The 20,814-nt window shown below is 42.0% G+C and overlaps 1 protein-coding gene across 29 annotated transcripts in view; it reads left to right on the top strand.

Moving 5' to 3' along the window:
- Window positions 1-20,525, top strand: part of DLG2 (discs large MAGUK scaffold protein 2) — a 979,527-nt gene extending 959,002 nt beyond the window's left edge. For 28 of the 29 annotated variants that reach the window (XM_087936973.1, XM_087936980.1, XM_087936978.1 and 25 more), the window contains 6 exons: window positions 3,088-3,138; window positions 6,816-6,917; window positions 9,102-9,274; window positions 12,736-12,845; window positions 17,031-17,122; window positions 18,388-20,525. In XM_087936973.1, coding sequence (XP_087793099.1) covers window positions 3,088-3,138; window positions 6,816-6,917; window positions 9,102-9,274; window positions 12,736-12,845; window positions 17,031-17,122; window positions 18,388-18,494 — 635 coding nt within the window. In that variant the 3' untranslated portion in view covers window positions 18,495-20,525. Of the gene's footprint in view, window positions 1-3,087; window positions 3,139-6,815; window positions 6,918-9,101; window positions 9,291-12,735; window positions 12,846-17,030; window positions 17,123-18,387 lie in introns of those variants that run through there. The other variant, XR_015744246.1, reaches the window with a different exon arrangement.
- Window positions 20,526-20,814: the final 289 nt, after the last annotated feature.

Raw genomic sequence — 20,814 nt, 5'->3', positions numbered from 1 at the left:
CGAAGAGACATCGTCAATGCAATTTTGAGTTGTGCTCATCTGTCAGAACACAGGTCTTTACATACTTTTTTATGAGATGCAAATTAGTTTGACTATTGTTTGCTCGGCTATTTCTGAGTCATGGGCACATACGAGCCCAACTCAAAACACACTGACGATGCCTCCTCGAATGGTGACAAAACGTTTGCAAGCCAAGCTCGGAGCTCAAACCAGCATCCTAACTACCAGCCCAAGCTACTAATATTCAAACACATTTCATATCATAACACTTTCCTCCTTCTATTTTCCCCACAACAACAACGTCAACTTTGTGAGGTGAGTTGGGAAGAAAGACTGACTAGCCCAAGATTAGTCAGCTGGCTTTCATGTCTAAGGCGGGACTAGTACTCACAGTCTCCTGGTGATTGGCGAAGTTCATCCAATTGGCTTTCATGCCTAAGGCAGGACTAGAACTCACAGTCCCCTGGTGATTGGCCAAGTTCACCCAATTGGCTTTCATGCGTAAGGCAGAACTAGAACTCACAGTCCCCTGGTGATTGGCCAAGTTCACCCAATTGGCTTTCATGCGTAAGGCAGAACTAGAACTCACAGTCTCCTGGTGATTGGCCAAGTTCACCCAATTGGCTTTCATGCGTAAGGCAGAACTAGAACTCACAGTCCCCTGGTGATTGGCCAAGTTCACCCAATTGGCTTTCATGCGTAAGGCAGAACTAGAACTCACACTCTCCTGGTGATTGGCCAAGTTCACCTAATTGACTTTCATGCATAAGGCAGAACTAGAACTCACAGTCTCCTGGTGATTGGCCAAGTTCACCCAGCTGGTTTTCATGCCTAAGGCAGGACTAGAACTCCCAGTCCCCCAGTCTTGCTAGACTATTCCTTTAACCACTAGACCAAACTAGATCTGTGGAATCTGATTTCCCCATTAATTTGGCATGTTTGAACCAGTGGGAAACTCTCTGTACAATAATTACAAGGTATTTCTGGTAGGAAGAACAAATTCGGACACACCTGCTCAGCTAAATATGCTACTAAATGTGTTAAATATTAGAAACCTGTCATCAGTCACATTTTTCAGTGCCGTTGTAACTTTGAATGGCCACTAAATGAACTGTCGTAAGTCGGGGACTACGTGTACTTCCCATCAAACAGAATGCCATACGATTTTAAAGTATTCTTATGAAGTATTCACCTGACCTCATCAGATGCTTGGCCAGCTGTCTCCATTTACAGTCGTTTCTAGTATCCCTCAGTCTCAGGATCTTATTTGACAAAGTATTTTCCGCAAATTGGCATTTAGTTAATGACCGTGATGTTCGCTTAATGACCACAAGTGGTCCCTTAACAACTGATGCAAAAAAAAAAAAAATCAGATTGGCCATATTGGTGGCCTGTTTTACAACATCATCACCACTCACAATCACGATGGGCAGGCTCCGTGATGGTCGTAAGTTCAGGGCAACCTATGCAGCTTATGAGTTCTAAACACGTATCTGCATCCAGTCCCATCGATGCGTAGAGTCTCCCCCAGGTTCAAATCATGCTTCCCTCCCGCCCTTTCCCTTTTAATCTATCGAGCCAAAGTATGGATTTCTTCCAGGTGTAGTCATGCTGTAGTCCTGATTTGAGAATCAGAGCACAGACATGTCTAGGGAGATTATCAGTCGTCCAGGCCATGGTTGTCCCAAAGATGGTGGGTTTTTTTTCTCAAGAGGCCGACTGGATTTTATGGTTTTTCTTTGAAGAGTTGAAGAAGCTTCTTGGATGAGAAGCGAAACGTCTTCAAAGGAAAATTAGAAAGTCCAGTGGTCTCTTGAAAAAGCACTTTGGGGACAGAGCACAGACAATAGAGTCAATTTTAATTTTTAGGCCAACTACCGTGCCATGTTAGAGCTTCAGAAGCAGGAGCATCCCTGCCTAACTTCTTAAGCCCGAGCAGTTTTGAAGCATAACATTTCAAGAGTCCTTCAAGAGTCACAGAACGACTCAAGAAATTAACCATTTGTTTTCTATTTCATTTATACTGGTGCAATAGAAGGGGGGGATCCTTCCTTCCTTGCCACAACTAAACAGCATCTCCAGAGTTGAGAATCATTAAAATCATAAGAGTTGGAAGGGACCTTGGAGGTCTTCTAGTCCAACCCTTTACTCTAGTAGGAAACTCTATACCAGTGCTGGCTAACCCTTTGGGGCTCCTGTGCCAGAAGAAAATCTGCGCGGGGGCCCCACGCCCCCTGTGCATGTGCACACTATTCCCCTCCTGCCGCCCCCTTACCTGCACTGTGCCTCCCAGCTGATTTTTGGCCCATTTGAGGCTTTTTTCAGCCTGCCAGAGGCTTGAGGGAAGCCTCTGCAGGCTTTGCAGGCTGAAAAATGGGCCCATTTCATCACTTCAGGCATTTCCGGAAATACATGAAGTGATGAAACGAGCCTATTTTTTGGCCTGCAGAGGCTTCCCTCAAGCCTCTGACAGGCCAAAAAAGGCCTGAAAATCAGCTGGAAGGTACGCGCAAGTGCAGTGATGTAAGTTTGCCTGGGGCTTGCGTGCCCACACAAATGGCTCTGTGTGCCACCTGTGGCACGTGTGCCATAGGTTCGCCATCACGGCTCTAAACCATTTCAGGCAGACAGTTGTCCAGTCTTTTCTTAAAAACCTCCAGTGTTGGAGCATCTCCAGAGTTGAGAATTATCTATAACTTGAAGCACCCACCTCTTCCTTCCTTCTCAATGCATTCTCATCCACTAAGTCTGTATTTCTCAACCTTCACGTCTTTAAGATGCATGGATTTCAACTCCCAGAATTCCCCAGCCAGCATGCCGGGAGTTGAAGTCCACGCATCTTAAAGGTCATCAAGACTGGGGAAAAAAACATTGCTTTAGGACTTTTCTGACACCTGTGTATCTACTCAGTTTGCAATGATAAATCACAGGATAACTTAAAACTTTAAGCCGAGGTAGATTGCTTGAAAGCATTTAGGAGTAACTTGTATGTAAGCCTACTCAAGGAAGTAAATGTGACATTGGGGAGAGTTTTGGAAGCACTGGGCCTCAATGCTGATTTTCTTTCTGTTTTTCTTCTCTCGTCAGGAGGACAAGAGGACTGCATTCTCTCCTATGAACCAGTTACACGGCAGGAAAGTAAGCAAGCTTTGGTGTCTATGGAGATTGTCAATCATTCAGATCATGTGTGATGACCCAGGGCATGACACAAAAATAACCAAGTCACAAAAATAGAAGAAAGTCCCTTTAATGCCTCCAACTTGGCCCCAATGTCCCAATTATCCTCGGCAGGATATCAAACTCTTAAAGAAAACAGTTTATGGAGGGAGTAAATGCAATCCGCACCCAAAGTAAAGTTAATTCAAAAAAAAAAAAACCAGCACAAACCACACTGAAGGAATTACTAGGCAGGCAAGGATGATTAATTGCAGACTTCTACCAGATAACGCAGCAACCACAGTTGGGAGGAAGCCAAAACACAGATAAGCTCCGACAAGAATGCATGCTTTGCTTCCAGCAGCCTTGCCATGCGCAGTTCTTCCTTTTAACCAGTCCTCCCAACTGCAGTCCATGAAGGAGATCAGGGCCCCTTCCTCCCCCGTAGACCATGCCACTCACGTTTCTCCCTTATCCTCTCGTCCCTTCATGCCCTAGGATGAAGAGGGGATGGGCCTGGGTCTTCCTCTGAATGCCCATTCGGCCTGTGCCCTTCCCCAGTTTCCTCCACAACCACCGGAGCCACACTCCCACTCCGTGTCAGCTGTTCCATCTCTCCCTCAGAGTCAGACTCCAACAGGGGCATGACATCGTGGTTGTCCCAAAGGTACTTTTCCAAAAGGCAATTGGACTTTCTTCCATTGTTTTTTCCTTGAAAACATTTCGCTTCTCATCCAAGAAGCATTTGAAGAACCGAAGAAACTTCTTGGATGAGAAGTGAAACTTTTGCAAGGAGGAAAACGCCACAAAAGTCCAGTTGCCTTTTGGAAAAGCACTTTTGTCACAAGCTTGGATGTGTTCCTTCGTCAGTTTGGTCTAAACGAGGGGGGTCTCCAACCTTGGCATTAGGCCTTGGCGGACTTCAACTCCCAGAATTCCCCAGCCAGCAAAGCTCCCAACCAGCAAAGCAAAGCTGGCTGGGGAATTCTGGGAGTTGAAGTCCGCCAAGGTTTAAAGTTGCCAAGGTTGGAGACCCACCCCCTGGTCTAAACTATGTCTAGCTTATTTTTACAGTAAAATCTTGGGCTGCTAGTAGAGTTCACTAATTTTTAAATATATATGTCCTTCCTACCTAAACTGTCCCTCTCTAAATCTATCACGGCAGAATGAACGGGTCTAGCTAGCTCACTTCAATTTTGCTCAGGTATTTCTCCTAAATTGTTTGAGCAGCTAAAGTGGGTCATAGTATTTTGTTTTGGGTAGTGATTTGCTCTCCAAGCTTGTTTCAATTAAGTTTCTGAAAGTTTTGTCACCAGACAAGGTAACCTCAGGGGTGGACTGCTACGGGTTCACCCAGGTTCAGGCGGACCTGTTGCTAAAGTTATGGCTAGTTCAGTGAACCGCCAAATCCCACCCCTGGCTGGCCCCTCCCACCCCACCTCTCCCACCCTGCCCTATCCCACCCCTCCTAAGACTCTCCACGTGGCCTGCTTGGATGCAGATAAGTGCAGGGCTCGCGGGGAAACTCAGGGAGGGTAAAAAATGGGCCTCCTGGAAATTCCAGAAGTCGGAGCACCTCCGGAGCCTGGGAGGGGCAGTTTTCGCCCTCCCAGAGGCTTAAGGAAAGCCTCCGGAGCCTGGGAGGGTGAAAAATGGCCCTCCTGAAGGTAGGCCACACCCACCATGGCCACGCCCACCCAGCAATCAGGCAGAGAACCCATTGCTGGGATTTTTGAAGCCCACCCCTGAATAACATCAGCAGCAGGACTAGAATAGAATAACAGAATTGGAAGGGACCTTGAAGGTCTTCTAGTCTAACCCCCTAAATCTTAAGTGGTTATCCAGTCTCTTCTTAGAAACTTCCAGTGTTGGGAGCATTCAAAACTTCTGGAGGCAAGTTGTTCCACTGATTAATTGTTCTCACTGTCAGGAAATTCCTCCTTAGTTCTAGGTTGCTTCTCTCTTGGATTAGTTTCCATCCATTGCTTCTTTTCCTGCCTTCAGGTGCTTTGGAGAATAGCTTGACTCCCTCTTCTTTGGGGCAGCCCCTGAGATATTGGGTTTTCTTGTCCTATTCTTGTCCTATTCTATTCAGCTTATAAATGTCCTGTGTGCCAGTGTGGTCATTTGGTCATTTGATTGGTGGTTGGTTTAGAGCTATATTTAGAAAGCAATATAAACCAACCACCAACCAAATGGCCAAATGATAACACTGGCACACAAGACATTTATAAGCAAAGGAGAGCAGGACAAGAAAATCCACCTGATGATGTTACTTAGTTTGGTAATGAAACGTTCAGAAGCTAAATTGAGACAAGCTTGGAGAAGAAACCACTGCCAAAATCTAAAACCTGAGTGACCAATATTTTCTATTATTTCAAAGATAGTATGTTGTATTGTAGATTACAGGGATTACCTTTTCAAAAATATTTAGTTCCCACTTAAAACACCCACAAGTCTATCGGGGAAGAAGGAGTGGTTCTAGATCACTTTGGGTTTATTCTGGTTCCTCTTGCATTGTTGTTGTTGTTGTTGTTGTTGTTGTTGTTGTTGTTGTTGTTATTTGCTTTCTGCAAGCAAATCCTTTGCCAAAATCCATGCATGAGAAAAAGAAGGAAGTGGAACCCTAAAGCCATACTGTGCAATCAATCCTTGCAATTCAGAGATAGCAACGATTTAATATCCTGCCACCTAAAGTAATACATTCATTCCTAACTGAGTGGCTGACGGTGGTACAAAGGGCTTGTTGCCAACTTTTAATATTCCAATTTGTTAGTCATTTTAATAAATATTTAAACCACGTAATATCAAGTGCAATCAGTTGCAACATTTGAAATCATGATGTCGTCTATGATCTGGTCTGTGCGCTTGCAATTCCTCAATACATATTTTTCTGCTTCGTTGTATTTTATGTATAGCCCCAATCTAAGATGTGAAATCCGTCCACATTTCCTTAGGACAAGTTCTACAAAATACGTATATGTAGCTGGTGTCTTCCATCCCATTCAAAGAATGTAATGAAAGAGGACATTTAAAAAACAAACAAACAAATTTGCCCGATGTCTTTTATATTGTAAGAAGGACCTTGCTGAATTTCATGATTGCACAGTTCAGAATTGGTTTCCCAAGGAAAAAAAAAAACTCCAGATTATTAGGAAAAATAATGACCGTTACATCTTCTGGAGAACAATTCCGTGTAGAAGCATTCCGATAAGCCTTTTAATGAGGCATGTTGAGTTGCCTCTCATGGAAGTCCCTGTTTTGTTTTTAGGAAATGTTATCTGTCCTTCGTTCCATTTGCTAAACCTAAATGCATCATCCAAGTTGATTGCATGCAATCGAGATCTCTCTAAGATTAAATTTTAGCAATAGCAATAGAACGTAGGCTTATATACTGTTCTCCATAGTGCTCTCTGAGTGGTTTACAGAGTCAGCCTATTGCCCCCAACAATCTGGGTCCTCACTTCACTGATCTTGGAAGGGTGGAAGGCTGAGTCAACCTTGAGATGGTCAGGATCGAACTCCTGGCTATGGGCAGAGTTTACCTGCAGTATTGCATTCTAACCATTGCACCATCATGTTTCCTTTTAGGTATCAACCCATCACCAGTGCTTGTTACAAAGCTACCTTAACCATCTTCTTTTCTTTCTGCATTTCAGTTAATTACACCAGGCCAGTTATTATCCTTGGCCCAATGAAAGATCGGATAAATGATGATTTGATATCTGAGTTCCCTGACAAATTTGGCTCCTGCGTCCCACGTAAGTATTGTATATCAGGAGGCATCTCTGTGAATCCATTATTTGCTGGCTAAAATGAGGTGCGACATGCTAACTTGTTGTGATCTGTGGTGGAATGTGGCCTGGATTCCCAGCAGGGAGGGGCTGCATTCCAGAGAAGTTGAGATAGTTTGGTTGGGTAAAAGAAGGTCACAGTAGCTCCTCCATAGAACTTCTCAAAATGCAGGTGGTCCTTGACTTATGACCACAATTGAACTCAACATTTCTATGGCTAATGAGACAGCTGTTAAGTCAATTTTGTTCCATTTTACAACCTGAATTGCCACAGTTGCTAAGTGAATCACTGCAGTTGTTAAGTTGGTATCTTGTTTGTTAAGTGAATCTGGCTTCCCCATTGACTTTGCTTGTTAGAAGGTTGCAAAAGGGGATCACATCATTGCAAACCATCATAAATATGAACCAGTTGCCAAGGGTCTGAATTTTGCTCACATGACCATGGGGATGTTGCAATGGTCATAAGTGTGAAAAACAGCCATCAGTCACTTTTTCAGTGCCGTTGTAACTTTGAACGGTCACTAAATGTAGAGGACTGCTTGTATATCTTGCCACTAATTGCTTTAGTTTGGCAAGATTCTGTCTATAGATGAAAAACAATCAAGGAGAAACTGCTTAGAAGAAACTCAGAGTGTCTTTCTTGGTTTTGGAGGCCTGACTTTGTCCTCTTTCTGGAACACTTGTAAAATTAACAGCTGGGTTTATTTTATGCTAATGTGTCCCATTTTATGCTAATGGGCCCTCATCCTCTTTTCAACAGTAGTCTCATCTGAGAATGTCTTGGGCATTCAAAATGGCTGCCATGAAAGAAACAAAATGGCTGCCCAATCTCAATCATAATATACCCTTTTAGCAGGAGGTAAATTAGAGATGTTTCCACATCCACTGAATGAGTTGTGAATGCTCCAACAATGGAAATTTTTAAGAAGAGATAGGATAACCATTTGTCTGTAAGACTTTGGGCTGTAATTCTTCCCTGTTTTCATTTTCTAAGAATCATTTGAGGTTAGAAAGCAACCTTGGAAAAATGGTTGATGCTAGAACTTGGTGCTTTCCTTTGCAAATCCCAATGCTCCACTTAATGTTTACCATTAAGGACAAGTAGTCCTCGACTTACGACCACAGTTAGGCCAGTAATTTCCGTTGCTGAGCATTGTAGTGGTTCTGCAAATCATCCTGTAACCAGATCCGATTTTATGATCTTTTTTTTTTAACCTGTGTCATTGAGCAAATTATGTGGTTGTTAAGGAAACTTGGCTTCCACAATCGACCTCGCTTGCTGGACACAGGCTGGGTAGGTTGCAAATTGGAATCATCTGAACACAGGAAATTTGCAACTGGCTGTAAATGAGAGCTGGATGCCAAGCCCCCCAACAGCAGTCACATGACCGGAAGGGTGGTGCAACGATTATAAATTTGGGGACTGCTCATAAATCACATTTTGGGAAGCCTTCCTACTTTTGAACAGCTGTTAAACAAATGGTCGTAAGACGAGGACCACCTATGATGTCCGGAACTGTTTTGCTTGAGTACCATTTTATAAGTCCTGGCTAAGACCGCACTTGGAATATTGTATCCAGGTTTGGTCATCATGATATAAACAAGGTATTGAGACTCTAGAAAGAGTGCAGAGAAGGGCAACAAAAAAGGATAAGGAGGCTGGAGGCTAAAACATATGAAGAATGGTTGCAGGAATTCGGTACGTCTAGTTTCATGAAAAGAAGGACTAGGGTTGACATGATAAAAGTCTTCCAATATCTCAGGGAGGTTCCACAAAAGAAGAGGGAGTCAAACTATTCTCCAAAGCACCTGAAGGCACGACAAGAAGCAATGGATGGAAACTAATCAAGGAGAGAAGCAACCTAGAACTAAGGAGAAATTTCCTGATGCTGAGAATAATTAATCAGTGGAACAACTTGCCTCCGGAAGTTGTAAATGCTCGAACACTGGAATTTTTTAAGAAGAGATTGGACAACCATTTCTCTGAAGTGGTGTGGGGTTTCTGCTTGAGAAGGGGGTTGGACTAGAAGACCTCTAAGGTCCCTTCCAATTCTGTTATTCAGTCTTTCTATATTTCAGACAAAGTAAATATAAAGGGTCTTGGTTCGTTTAGCAAAACGTCTTTCGTTTTTTTTTTTTGTTACTCCCAAGATACCACTCGACCGAAGCGCGATTATGAAGTGGATGGTAGAGATTACCACTTCGTCATCTCCAGAGAACAAATGGAAAAGGACATTCAAGAGCACAAATTCATCGAAGCTGGCCAATACAACGATAATCTGTATGGAACAAGCGTGCAGTCTGTGCGATTTGTAGCCGAAAGGGTAAATGACCCAGATGGTACAAATGCAAAATGTACTATATATCATATTGAAATGTATTAAATGTAGTTGTAGGTCTGGATTTCTTTAATTTGGGAAAAGCCGCGGACCACTTTACACAGAAAAGCTGTCTGTACAATTCCTAATAAAAAGAGCCATGGTGGCACAGTGGTTGGACTGCAGTACTGCAGCTAATTCTGCTGACTGCCGACTGCCTGTGATTTGACAGTTCGAATCTCACCAGGCTCAAGGTTGACTCAGCCTTCCATCCTTCTGAGGTTAGTTAAATGAGGACCCAGATTGTTGGGGGCGATATGCTGATTCTGTAAAACTGCTTAGAGAGGACTATGAAGCGGTATATAAGTCTAGGTGTTATTGGGAAGGTAGGTAGGTAGGAAGGAAGGAAGGATAGAAGGAAGGAAGGAAGGAAGGAGCCATGGTGGCACAGTGGTTAGAATGCAGTATTGCAGGTTAATTCAGCCCAGTGCCAGGAGTTTGATCCTGACCGGCTCAAGGTTGACTCAGCCTTCCGTCCTTCCAAGGCCGGTAAAATTAGGAGCCAGATTATTGGGAGGCAACACGCTGACTCTATAAACCATTTATAGAGGGCTAGAAAACACTGTGAAGCAGTATATAAGTCTAGGTGCTATTGCCACTGCTACCGTAAATGATGAATGATCTTATTATTATTTTGTAATTATAAAATAATTTTCGTATACAGGTAGATCTTGACTTATGATTATAACTGGAATCGGAATTTCTGTTGCTAAGCAGGGGGGTTGTGAAATGCCCAGTTTTACAACTTTTTTGCCACAGCTGTTAAGCAAATCGCTCTAGTTGTTAAGGGAATCACACAAGTTATTAAGCGAATCTGTTTTCTCCTGTCAATCTTGCTTGTCAAAAGCCAGCTGAGAAAATCATATGTAACAAAGGTAGTCCTCGATATATGACCACAATTGAGGCCAGAAATTACATTGCTAAGTGGAAAATTGGTTAAGTGAGTTTTGCCCCCTTTAATGACTTTCCTAGCCACCTTTATTAAGGGAATCTCTGTCATTGTTAAATTAGTAACACGGTTACTAGTTTACAGTTGTTAAGTGAATCTGGCTTCCCCATTGACTTTGCTTGTCAGAAGGCCGCTAAAGGGGATCAAATAACCCCGCGACCGTCATAAATATGCATCAGTTGTCAAGCATCCAAATGGAAATCATGGGGATACTGCCACAGTCATAAGTGTGAAAAACGGTCATATATCACTTTTTTCAATGCCGTTGTAACTTCAAACGGTCACTAAATGAACTGTTGTAAGCCAAGGACTACCCGGAACAAGGCAAATAACACACTGTATTCAACAGCAAGATTATTGGTTGAGTGGTTATTAACATGGGGCCAAAAATTTCTTCTATATTTTCACCCCAACTATTCTTATTCAAGAACAAATCCTCACTAAGGAGAAGAAAAATTAAATAAAATTCTAGTGACTGGGTTTCCCTGCACTTATCTTAATTACGAAGGGGGGCAAATTATCTTTTCATTACATGAATGTCTCCCAGGACGTGTGAATCCTCTCCATCCGGTCACAAAAGAAAACATCAACAACAAATGACCAGTTTTCTTAGTTTCTTCCCATTGAAAGGATAATCAGAAAGAATAAGCAGCCAGGGAAACTATAGAGTTGATAGGAAGGTATCAGCAAGCAATATTCCCAACCTTCTTGACTAGTGGACCTCAGAGATAAGCCTCCTTTGAGCAAAAACAAGGGGACATGTACAGCACACAACCCCGCACCCCGTTTTTTTTGCCTAGTGGGCCTCAGGGAAGTTTCTTGGTAACTGAAAAAAGCAGCATTTTGAAGCAAGGGAGGGAAATCATCTGTGCCACGTGATTAGATTAGCTAGAAAGCAAGAAATCCTACAATTTCTTCCTTTCTAGCTAATCTAAATTGCGTAGCACAGCTCATTATAGTCCAGCTGATCATCGGAAAAAGCAGTTCGGCCAAACCGGTAGATTTTTTTTTTACTATCAGTTCGGTCGAACTGGTCTGAACCGGTAGAATGCCACCATTGCTTCCTGCTCCCTGTCTCTACCCTCAAATCCTAAAATCAGCTTCAGTCATTGCCTCAAAGACCTTCTCAAACTTCCTGAAAATGAGGCAGAAAAACAGAAGCCTCAGAAGGAGAGGAAGAAAAAAAAAACTTGTACGGAATCGCAAGGAGCTTTTCCCGCACAGGTTTAAATATTTTCAATAAGGAGAATATTTTGTAGCTCAGGGTTAAGATGAGGGATCCCTGGTACTCTCTGAGCTTGGTTGTTGGTTGTTGGTTTTTTTCTTTTTGCACAGGTTTCATTACCCAAAGTTGGTAACCTGATCAGTGCTAGAGCACTAGCCCTGATGATGTTACCTAATTTGGTAATGAAATGTCTGCAAAAAGTCAACCAAAGTCAGAGAGCGCCAAAGGCCCCCTCATCTCAACCTCAGCTACAATTAACTTTCCCCTAAAGTTAGAAGTTATACAGGGATGATAAGGAAGATGTGAAAGGCAGGTTATTTTTGATTGAACAATAGGGCTAATATTAAAATAAGCAATTAGAGTTGGAAACGCAATAGGATGGGTCTTGTAGTCAACCTATAGGTATGTGAAGGACCCAGGAAGGTGCTAGCCCATGTAAACAAGAGCAAACCCTTCCTTTTGCCAACACTTGAATTCAGAGCCCTTTTGGTCATTTTTCTGAGCCACTTTGCAAGGGGAGGGTGGGCTGTGTGTGTTTGGAAAATGTTAGAAAGTTAGTGAGGAGGCCCAAAGGTGTTTTTTCAGGAGGCAACTGGACTTCCATGTTTTTTTTCTTCTTTTGAAGACATTTCGCTTCTCATCCAAGAAGCTTCTGACAGGATAGTGAAGAAGCTTCTGGGATGAGAAGCAAAACGTCTTCGAAAGAAAAAAAAACCCAAAAAGTCCAGTTGCCTCCTGAAAAAAAAGCACCTTTGGGACAACTATGACCTGGAGGACTGAGAATCTCTACAGGCAGTTAGTGAGGAGAATTTTTCTGACAGAACAATTCATCGATGCCTCCCAGAGTTGTGCATGCTCCGTCGTTGGAGGTTTTGAAGAAAAGATAGGACAACCATTTGACAAGGATGGTTTCAGATCTCCTGCCTTGAGCAGGGGTTGCAATAGAACAAGGGTCTTCAAAACTTGGAAAGTTTAAGACTTGTGGACTTCAACTCCCAGAATTCCTGAGCTAACATGACTGGAGGGGGAATTCTGGGAGTTGAAGTCCTCAAAGCTGTCACTAGAAGACTTCCAAATCGTATACCATCCTTATACCGCAGCTGTGATTTTATAGGGGCCTATAGCTTGCTAATTTTGAAATTGATCCACTCTTGTGAGCTTGATCTTAATTTATTTATTTTGTCCTTTAAATGCCACCTCAAAAGTAAACCTTTCCTCCTTTCCCGTCACCAGGGCAAGCACTGTATCCTTGATGTATCAGGAAACGCAATTAAACGACTTCAAGTTGCGCAACTGTACCCTATTGCAATCTTCATTAAGCCTAGATCATGGGAGCCTTTGATGTGAGTACTGCCTTCTCCCGCCTCCTTGTGCACCATGGGGGTAAAGCGTTGGTCAGCTACAGAGAAAATGGGGTATAGAACTGTGATGGAGAACCTTTTCAACATCGAGTGCCCAAACGGAAAGCGCTTGCATCCCTGTGCATTTGCGTATGCCAGAGCACCAGAAAACCGAAGACTAGCTAGCCAGTGTGCGCATGCCTGTTTTTTGGCCATTTTGGGGGACCGTTTTGGGCCATTTTCAGTCTGTTTTGGGGCCATTTTCAGGCCGTTTTGGGGGCGTTTTCCAGGCCGTTTTCTGGCCATTTTTCAGAGCAAAAAGAGCCTGAAAACGGCCCAAAAGATGGCCTAAAAACACCCCAGAAAATGCCCGGAAAATGGCCCAAGGAGCAGTCTGTTTGGGGGCATTTTTCAGGCCATTTGTCCAGCCAAAAACAGCCTGAAAATGGCCCAAAAGAGGGCCTAAAAGCACCCCGGAAATGCTTGGAAAACAGCCTGGAAAACAGGCCTGAAAACAGCCCAGAAAAATGATCTGTTTTTGGAGACTAGCTGGTCAGCGCACATGTGCATGCCAGAAACCTGAAGAGCAGCTGGGGATGGCACACGTGCCCACTGAGAGGGCTCTGCGTGCCACTTCTGGCATGCATGCCATAGGTTCGCCATCACGGGTATGGAGAGAGATTGTTTTATAGGGTGTGGAAGTGTGTACGTGCTGAGTCTAGGGCACTAGTGGCTAACGTTTTTGGGCTTCTGTGCCAAAAATTGTGCATGCGCTTACACGCTCGCTCTCGCGTGCCAGCACCAAGAAGGCAATGCACGCCCCCCCACATCCCCTACGCATGCACACACAATCCCTATCCCACCGCCCCCTTACCTGCACTGCACCTCACAGCTGATTTTTGGGCAGTTTGAGGCCTTTTTCGGCCTCTCAAAGGCTTGAGGAAGACTTCTGCAGGCTTCTGCAAGCTTTGTAGGCCAAAATCTAGCCCCGTTTTGTCACTTCTGGTATTTTTGGAAAAACAGGAAGTGATTAAACGGGGCTAGTTTTCAACCTGCAAAGCCTGCAGAAGCCTTCCTGAAGCCTTTGGAAGGCCGAAAAAGGCCTCAAACCAGCTGCAAATCAGCTGTGAGGTGCGCACATGTGCAGTGAGGTAAGTTTGCCTGCAGTTTGCATGCCAACACAAATGGCTCTGTGTGCTACCTGTGGCACGCGTGCCATATGTTCGCCATCACGGGTCTAGGGGGACATTTGAGGGGTGGTCCTTCTCTTCACTAGACTAGCCATGCCCAGTTCCTGCAACCATTCATTGTATGTTTTAGCCTCCAGTCCCCTAATCATCCTGGTTGCTCTTCTCTGCACTCTTTCTAGAGTCTCAACATCTTTTTTATAGTGTGGTGACCAAAACAGGGTGTAGTACTCTAGGTGTGGTTTTACTAAGGCTTTATAGAGTGGTATTAGTACCTCCCCTTGATCTCGATTGAATCCCTCTATTCACGCAACACGTTTGCACGGGTGATGCAACAGTCATAACTTCAAGAATACATCATCAGCTTTTGTTTCTGAGGCCATTGTAACTTTGAACCATTGCTAAACAAACAGTCAGAAGTCAAGGACTACCTGTAATTTCCTCCAAGCGACACACAGAGATTGTTCTGCAGATTATTCTGGGTCTGCGTGCTTCTGTGACAAAGCTGGAGGGTTTTTGTTTTTGTTTTAATTTCAGTAGAATGTTTCTGTCTGGTTTGTTTACATTGATTTTCTAAAATTAACGAAGGCCTGAAGGGAAGGCCATGTCCTATGACCCAGAAGCCACACACAGTAATTTCACATGATGGGTAAAAGGCAATTATTCTCACTGGCAATGCAAAAGCTACTTCACACACACACATAGTTCAGCAGCACTGATTTTTCTTAATGTTTCTGGGCTGAAATATTCTCTGGAAATAGATTGTAGAAAAACAGCCTTGGACCAATGAAGTTCTGCTGATATAATTTTAGGAATATTTTTCACTATGCGCTGTGAGGAAAAGGAGGATTGGAGAGAAAAAGGATCTTATTCCTGAAAGGTTTAACTTGAATTTTATTGAATTAGTTTGGTTGCATCCCACTTTCCTCTTATTTATTCATTTGTTTGTTCATAATTAAGAATCTCTCATCTCTTTTATAAAAGAACCCTGGGCAGTGTACAATATAGGTAGTCCTCATCTTACCACTACAACTGAGCCCAAAATTTCTGTTGCTGCGTGAGATAGTTGTTAAGTGAGTTGTGCCTCGTTTTACAACCTTTCTTTACCATGGCAATTAATGAGAGTCAGGAAATTTAGCCTTTCCTCAAGATGGCTAAAATACTTCAGTCAGGATTGATTTACAGAAAGTCCTCAATTTACGATCTCAACTGAGCCCCAAATTTTGGTTGTTAAGCAAGACCCTTGTTAAGTGAATTTTGGCATACTTATTAAGTGAATCCCTCTGGTTCTTAAGTTAGTAACACGGTGTTTAAATGAATCTGGCTTCCCTATTGACTGCTTGTCACAAATGGTCACAGAAATGGAATCACATGATCCCGGGACGATGCAACTGTCATAAATATGAGTCAGTTGCCATGCATCTGAATTTTGGCCACGTGATCATGGAGATGCCAAAAAAACTGTCAAACGTCATTTTTTTTAGTGCCGTTGTAACTTTGAACAGTCACTAAATGAACTATTGTAAGTCAAGGACTAATTTTAAAAATATTAAAAGCATAGAAGGCAGAATATAAGGAGATTTAGGATGTTAATCCACATGCCATCACTCTGCTAAACAACTAATTCCTACAGCGCTGTCCAACTATTTACTAAGACTGTATTAGTATACTTCTTCTCATCCTTCCTATTACCTATCTCTTCCCACTTATGACTATAACTTTGTTGCTTGTATCTTTATGATTATATTGTTTTATTTAGTTTCCTAGTATGATTTTTGATTGCTTATTTAGTATCTATGACTATCACTAAGTGTTGTGTCTTATGATTTTTGATGAATTTTTTTATATAATCTGAGAGTTTATGCACCAAAGACAAATTCCTTGTGTGTCCAATCACACTTGGCCAATAAAGAATTCTATTCTATTCTATTTTATTCTATTCCTTTCCTTTCTTATTCTATTCTATTCCTTTCTTATTCTTTTCTATTCTATTCTGTTCTATTCTATTCTATTCCTTTCTTATTCTATTCTATTCTATTCTATTCTATTCCTTTCTTATTCTGTTCTATTCTGTTCTGTTCTATTCTATTCTATTCTATTCTATTCTTTCTTATTCTGTTCTATTCTGTTCTATTCTGTTCTGTTCTATTCTATTCTATTCCTTTCTTATTCTATTCTATTCTATTTTCTATTCTATTCTTATTCTGTTCTATTCTGTTCTGTTCTATTCTATTCTATTCTATCTATTCTATTCTATTCTATTCCTTTCTTATTCTGTTCTATTTTTCTGTTCTGTTCTATTCTATTCTATTCTATTCTATTCTATTCTGTTCCTTTCTTATTCTGTTCTATTTTTATTCTATTCTATTCTATTCTATTCTATTCTATTCTATTCTACTCTGTTCCTTTCTTATTCTGTTCTATTTTTCTTATTCTATTCTATTCTATTCTATTCTATTCTATTCTATTCTATTCTATTCTATTCTATTCTATTCTATTCTGACAGCAGGCACAATACTGCCTCTATGTTTTTTTCTCCCATACAACCTTCTTATGAGGTAGGTCGAGCTGATCCAGTCACACAGTGAGCTACCATGACTTAAATCGGGGCTCTTTTTGTCTGAATCCCACAACAATCTTGCAAGGTAGGCCTGTCTGACTGGCCCAAAGGCAAGCCCCTGAATTTCCATGACCATGGCTGGATTGGAACCTGGGTCTTTCCCATTATTAGTCCGGCAATTTAACCATTCAACAGTACAGGCAGGAAATGGGTGCACTATCTTCTCCACTTGCCAATAAATACAATTTCCAGAGGCCCAATATAACAAACTCTATATTCTCCCATGCTGAATTATCTGAAGCATTATTTTATTTTTTTTCGCTATGGACATTTGGGACCAATATTTATTGCTTTATTTTTATTTCCACCAAGGGCGAAGGAAATGTGCCTTGAATATATATAATCTCCCTTTCCTTTACTTGAGCTTTCCATCTGTTTCAGGGAAATGAATAAACGTCTCACGGAGGAACAGGCCAAGAAAACGTATGACCGCGCCATGAAATTAGAACAAGAATTTGGAGAATATTTTACAGGTGCATTTTGAAAGGCTTCCTTTATTTTTCACAAAGGGAGGGGAACTGCATTGTTTTTATTTACTTTTTTGTGGTGGCACTTGGGGGATAACGAGAAACTGAATTATACAGGGGGTCCTCATTTACTGAACATAGTTGGGACCAGCAATTCTGTCACTAAGTGATGATGATGACCTATGGCTTCCTGAGGCCCTTCCCATTGACCGAGAAGATGGCTGTGAAAGTCCCAAATCAATAATCCCATGGTTGCAGTGGCGTTGCAATTGTTGTAGCTTGGAGGCCCATCCTAAGTCTCCTTTTTCAGTGCCATTGTAAGTTCAGTCACTGATCAAGTGATCAGTAAGCGAGGACTAGCTGAAGTATGGTAAAAATGGCCACGTACAAATTGCCTTAGGAAGGAGATCAGCAATCAGCCTAGCTTCGTATCTTTCTTTTGAATGTTCCCAGCTCTCTAAACATTCAAGCCACAGTTCACTCTGTGTTCAGTCAAACTGGAGAAATAATTAATTATAATAGATAAATCAGACCCAAACTCTATGGAGATTCTCTGTCATCCAGGTCATGGTTGTCCCAAATGTGCTTTTTCAAGAGGCAACTGGACTTTCTGGTTTTTCTCTGAAGATGTTTTGCTTCTCATCCAAGAAGCTTCTTCAGCTCTGGCTGGATGGTGGGGGAATGGAAAGATTTATATTCCTTGCATACAGCTGGTCGTTTGCATCCTTTTAGGGAGCCATTGAGGCCGCTTGGAGGTTTGTTTGTGTCTTCAGAGTCACCTGAGTGATACAAATGGATGAGGAGCCTTCTTGGAACTGTTGAAAGGGCTGTGTTGTAGGACTAAGGCCACGGGTAGACGGTGAATGGTCCCTCCCACAGGGATTAAAAGAGGAGCGAAAGAGAAGGGGGCTTTTGCAGGAAACAATTCGTTCATTGCAGCAGTGTAAAGACCTGTCTGTGCATCTCACAGACTCTGTGCTGAGCCCTTCCTTGTCAGCACTGCGCTTGGAAATATTTACTTGGCAGCTCTCCAAGCTAGATAAGGTCTGTGCTCCGAATTAGATCCTTGAAAGACTGCTTGCCAGGCCTTTGGCTGAATGTGTATGCAAGAAATTCATCTTTGTTTAATAAAAGGGGTTTTACCGGGACAAAAAGTCTGCTTAACGCTTTTTCAGCAAGCCGAGGTCAGAACAGTATCAGACCTACAAATACTAAAACACTGATCAATTTTGTTTCTGAAAGAGGATTAAAATCTGTTTCCCTTCCTCTAGCAATTGTCCAAGGAGATACCTTAGAAGATATATATAACCAAACCAAACTTGTGATTGAAGAACAATCGGATTCCTTCATCTGGATTCCTTCCAAGGAAAAACTATAAAGTCACCGATCCACACCTCTGATCACAACGGAGAAGTATTTAGAAGAAAATTTAATCCTAACTTATTTGGAAGCTTCAGGGCGGGCTGTGGGGGGGAAAAGTTACTTTCACGTTTCTTGCTGTCAATGTGATTATTATTATTCTTATTTTCTGAACATACAACACAAACTATCGGAAGCCATGAAGGACACTGATTTAGTCGTAAAAGGGAAAGAAAAGAAAAAAAAAGAAAGAAAGAACAATTTTTTTAAAAAAAAAGAAAAAAAAACAAGTCTGCCATATTAAATCTCTCTTCACACACACATGCATACACATACACTCAGGCACATATACACACAGCACAAACTGTTCTGTGTGCTCACCACACAGCTTTATAAGGATGAACCCGGAGGCAGATATGACCAGTCCACTGCCTCCCTTCCAGCCTGTAATGGCTCAGCTCAGTGTGCTTCTCGGTGGTTGAAAACCCAAAAATCTCCTGGGTGTCTTAATCCTACAGGACGTATCCTTTGAGTAAAGCGGATGTGGACACAAGTCCTACCTAACACATCGCTGGAGGAAGAGCTGAACGGCCTACGGCTTTGCCGAATCTCATCCATAAGCCGCCGAACTCTGCTGAGACCTTGAATGCTTTTATTATGATTATTATTAATTTTCCCAGATGTTGGATCAGAGATTTCCTTTGATCATAGGTACATCTGTATTTGCAGCACCTCGACTTTCATACAACTATGCATATCTCTCCTCCCCACCCCTCCTCCCCATCCCAATCCTATCTGGAGCATAATTTTCCCCCCTCTCAACTTCAAATCCCACCGTTGCGTCTGGATCTTAATCATTCAATGAGATTTGATGGGAAGGAAAGCTTTCGTATTGAAGTGCATGTTCCCACGAACACTCAAGATTCAGGGTACTTAAAACTTGACCAAGAAGAGGGGTACAATGGCGGGGGGGGGGGGGGAAAGCTTTACATTTTATTTTAATTATATCTATATTATCATTTATATGAAGATAGAAGGCACTTAAAAGATGGAATAATTTATTTAAAAAAAATCTATATTGATGTATAGGCGCTAATTTCTAAAGGTAACAAAATATTTTGTGAGACTTTTGTAAAGATTAAGTTCATTGAAAGGTGAATTACGTTGCACCTGGGTGGGCAGGAGGATGCAAAAGGTGAATTTTCAATTTGCACTATTTCATTCTTTCTTTTTTCCCCAGTAGATTTCTTAAGAATTTTGACTTCTATATGTTCATCCTCTTTGTTTGAATTTAGGAATTTAGGTCTCATGCATTCCTATTTTATTTTAGATAAGAAAAATTTACTTTGCATAATACACCTAAAATGCACTTAGTACAAAAGGAAAATATTATATATCTCTTTGTTTAAAAGAGTCCCACCTCACCCTCATTTCCCTCACTCCCATAAATAAACTATTGGGGCAGTGTGAATGTAATTTCTGATTTATTTATTTTTTAATTAAGCAGCTGCCATTATAAAATCTCTTACCAGCTTTTCCATAATGGTTCATAGAGAATTTGCCAGTAGGAATGGTTGCTAAAATGCCAGTAATTGGTCCAAAGTAGTTGGTAAAGTTATAAACAAAATATTACACTTTAGAAGCAGATTTTGCAGTCAACCAAAATAATTCATAGAAAGACCACTATGCATTTTTATGTTTTTAAAAAGTCAAAAAGTTCATCTTTGTAGCAATCATCTAGAAATTTTGTTTGCTAATTATGGAGCATAAAAGCTACCTTCAAAGAACAATTCAGTTGATTCCCTGGAGTAATCCACTTTGCAGAACAACTCAGTTTCTTCACCGAACAACAACTTAATTTGCAGAACAACTAAGTGGTTCCAAACTACCAGTAAACTAAAGCTTAGCCAGTAACAGTTTCTGCTCTTTCCAAGTTCCTTGTTTGTTCCCTTTTGATAAATAATCTGTTTCCCCGAAAATACGACCTACCCTGAAAGTAAGTTCTAGCTTGATTTTTACATGTGAGCCCAATATAAGCCTTACCCCCCCCCCCCAATAAGCCCTAATTAAGATCCCGCCCACTCCAGGGTGGACAGGTAAAAATTAAGCTAGGGTGCAGATGGTGGGGTGGAGTTGCCCTACTACTTACCTTCAGACAGTTGTAGCCAGGCCTCATACACCCCAACACCTGCCTCACTGGCCCATTTCTTCTGCAGCCAGCAAGGCTGGCCAGGCTTTCCTGAAGGCCTCTGTAGCTGAGAACAAAGCTTCAGATCAATCCAAAGCTCTTTTATCATCTGCAGAGGCCTTCAGGAAAGCCTTGCCGGCCACAGAAGAAG

The sequence above is a fragment of the Pseudonaja textilis genome, chromosome 7, assembly GCF_049901715.1.
Source record: "Pseudonaja textilis isolate UNSWEBS1 chromosome 7, rPseTex1.2, whole genome shotgun sequence".
Lineage (NCBI taxonomy): Eukaryota > Metazoa > Chordata > Lepidosauria > Squamata > Elapidae > Pseudonaja > Pseudonaja textilis.
Note: the sequence above shows the minus strand (reverse complement) of the source record. Positions and strands in the feature narration are given on the sequence as shown.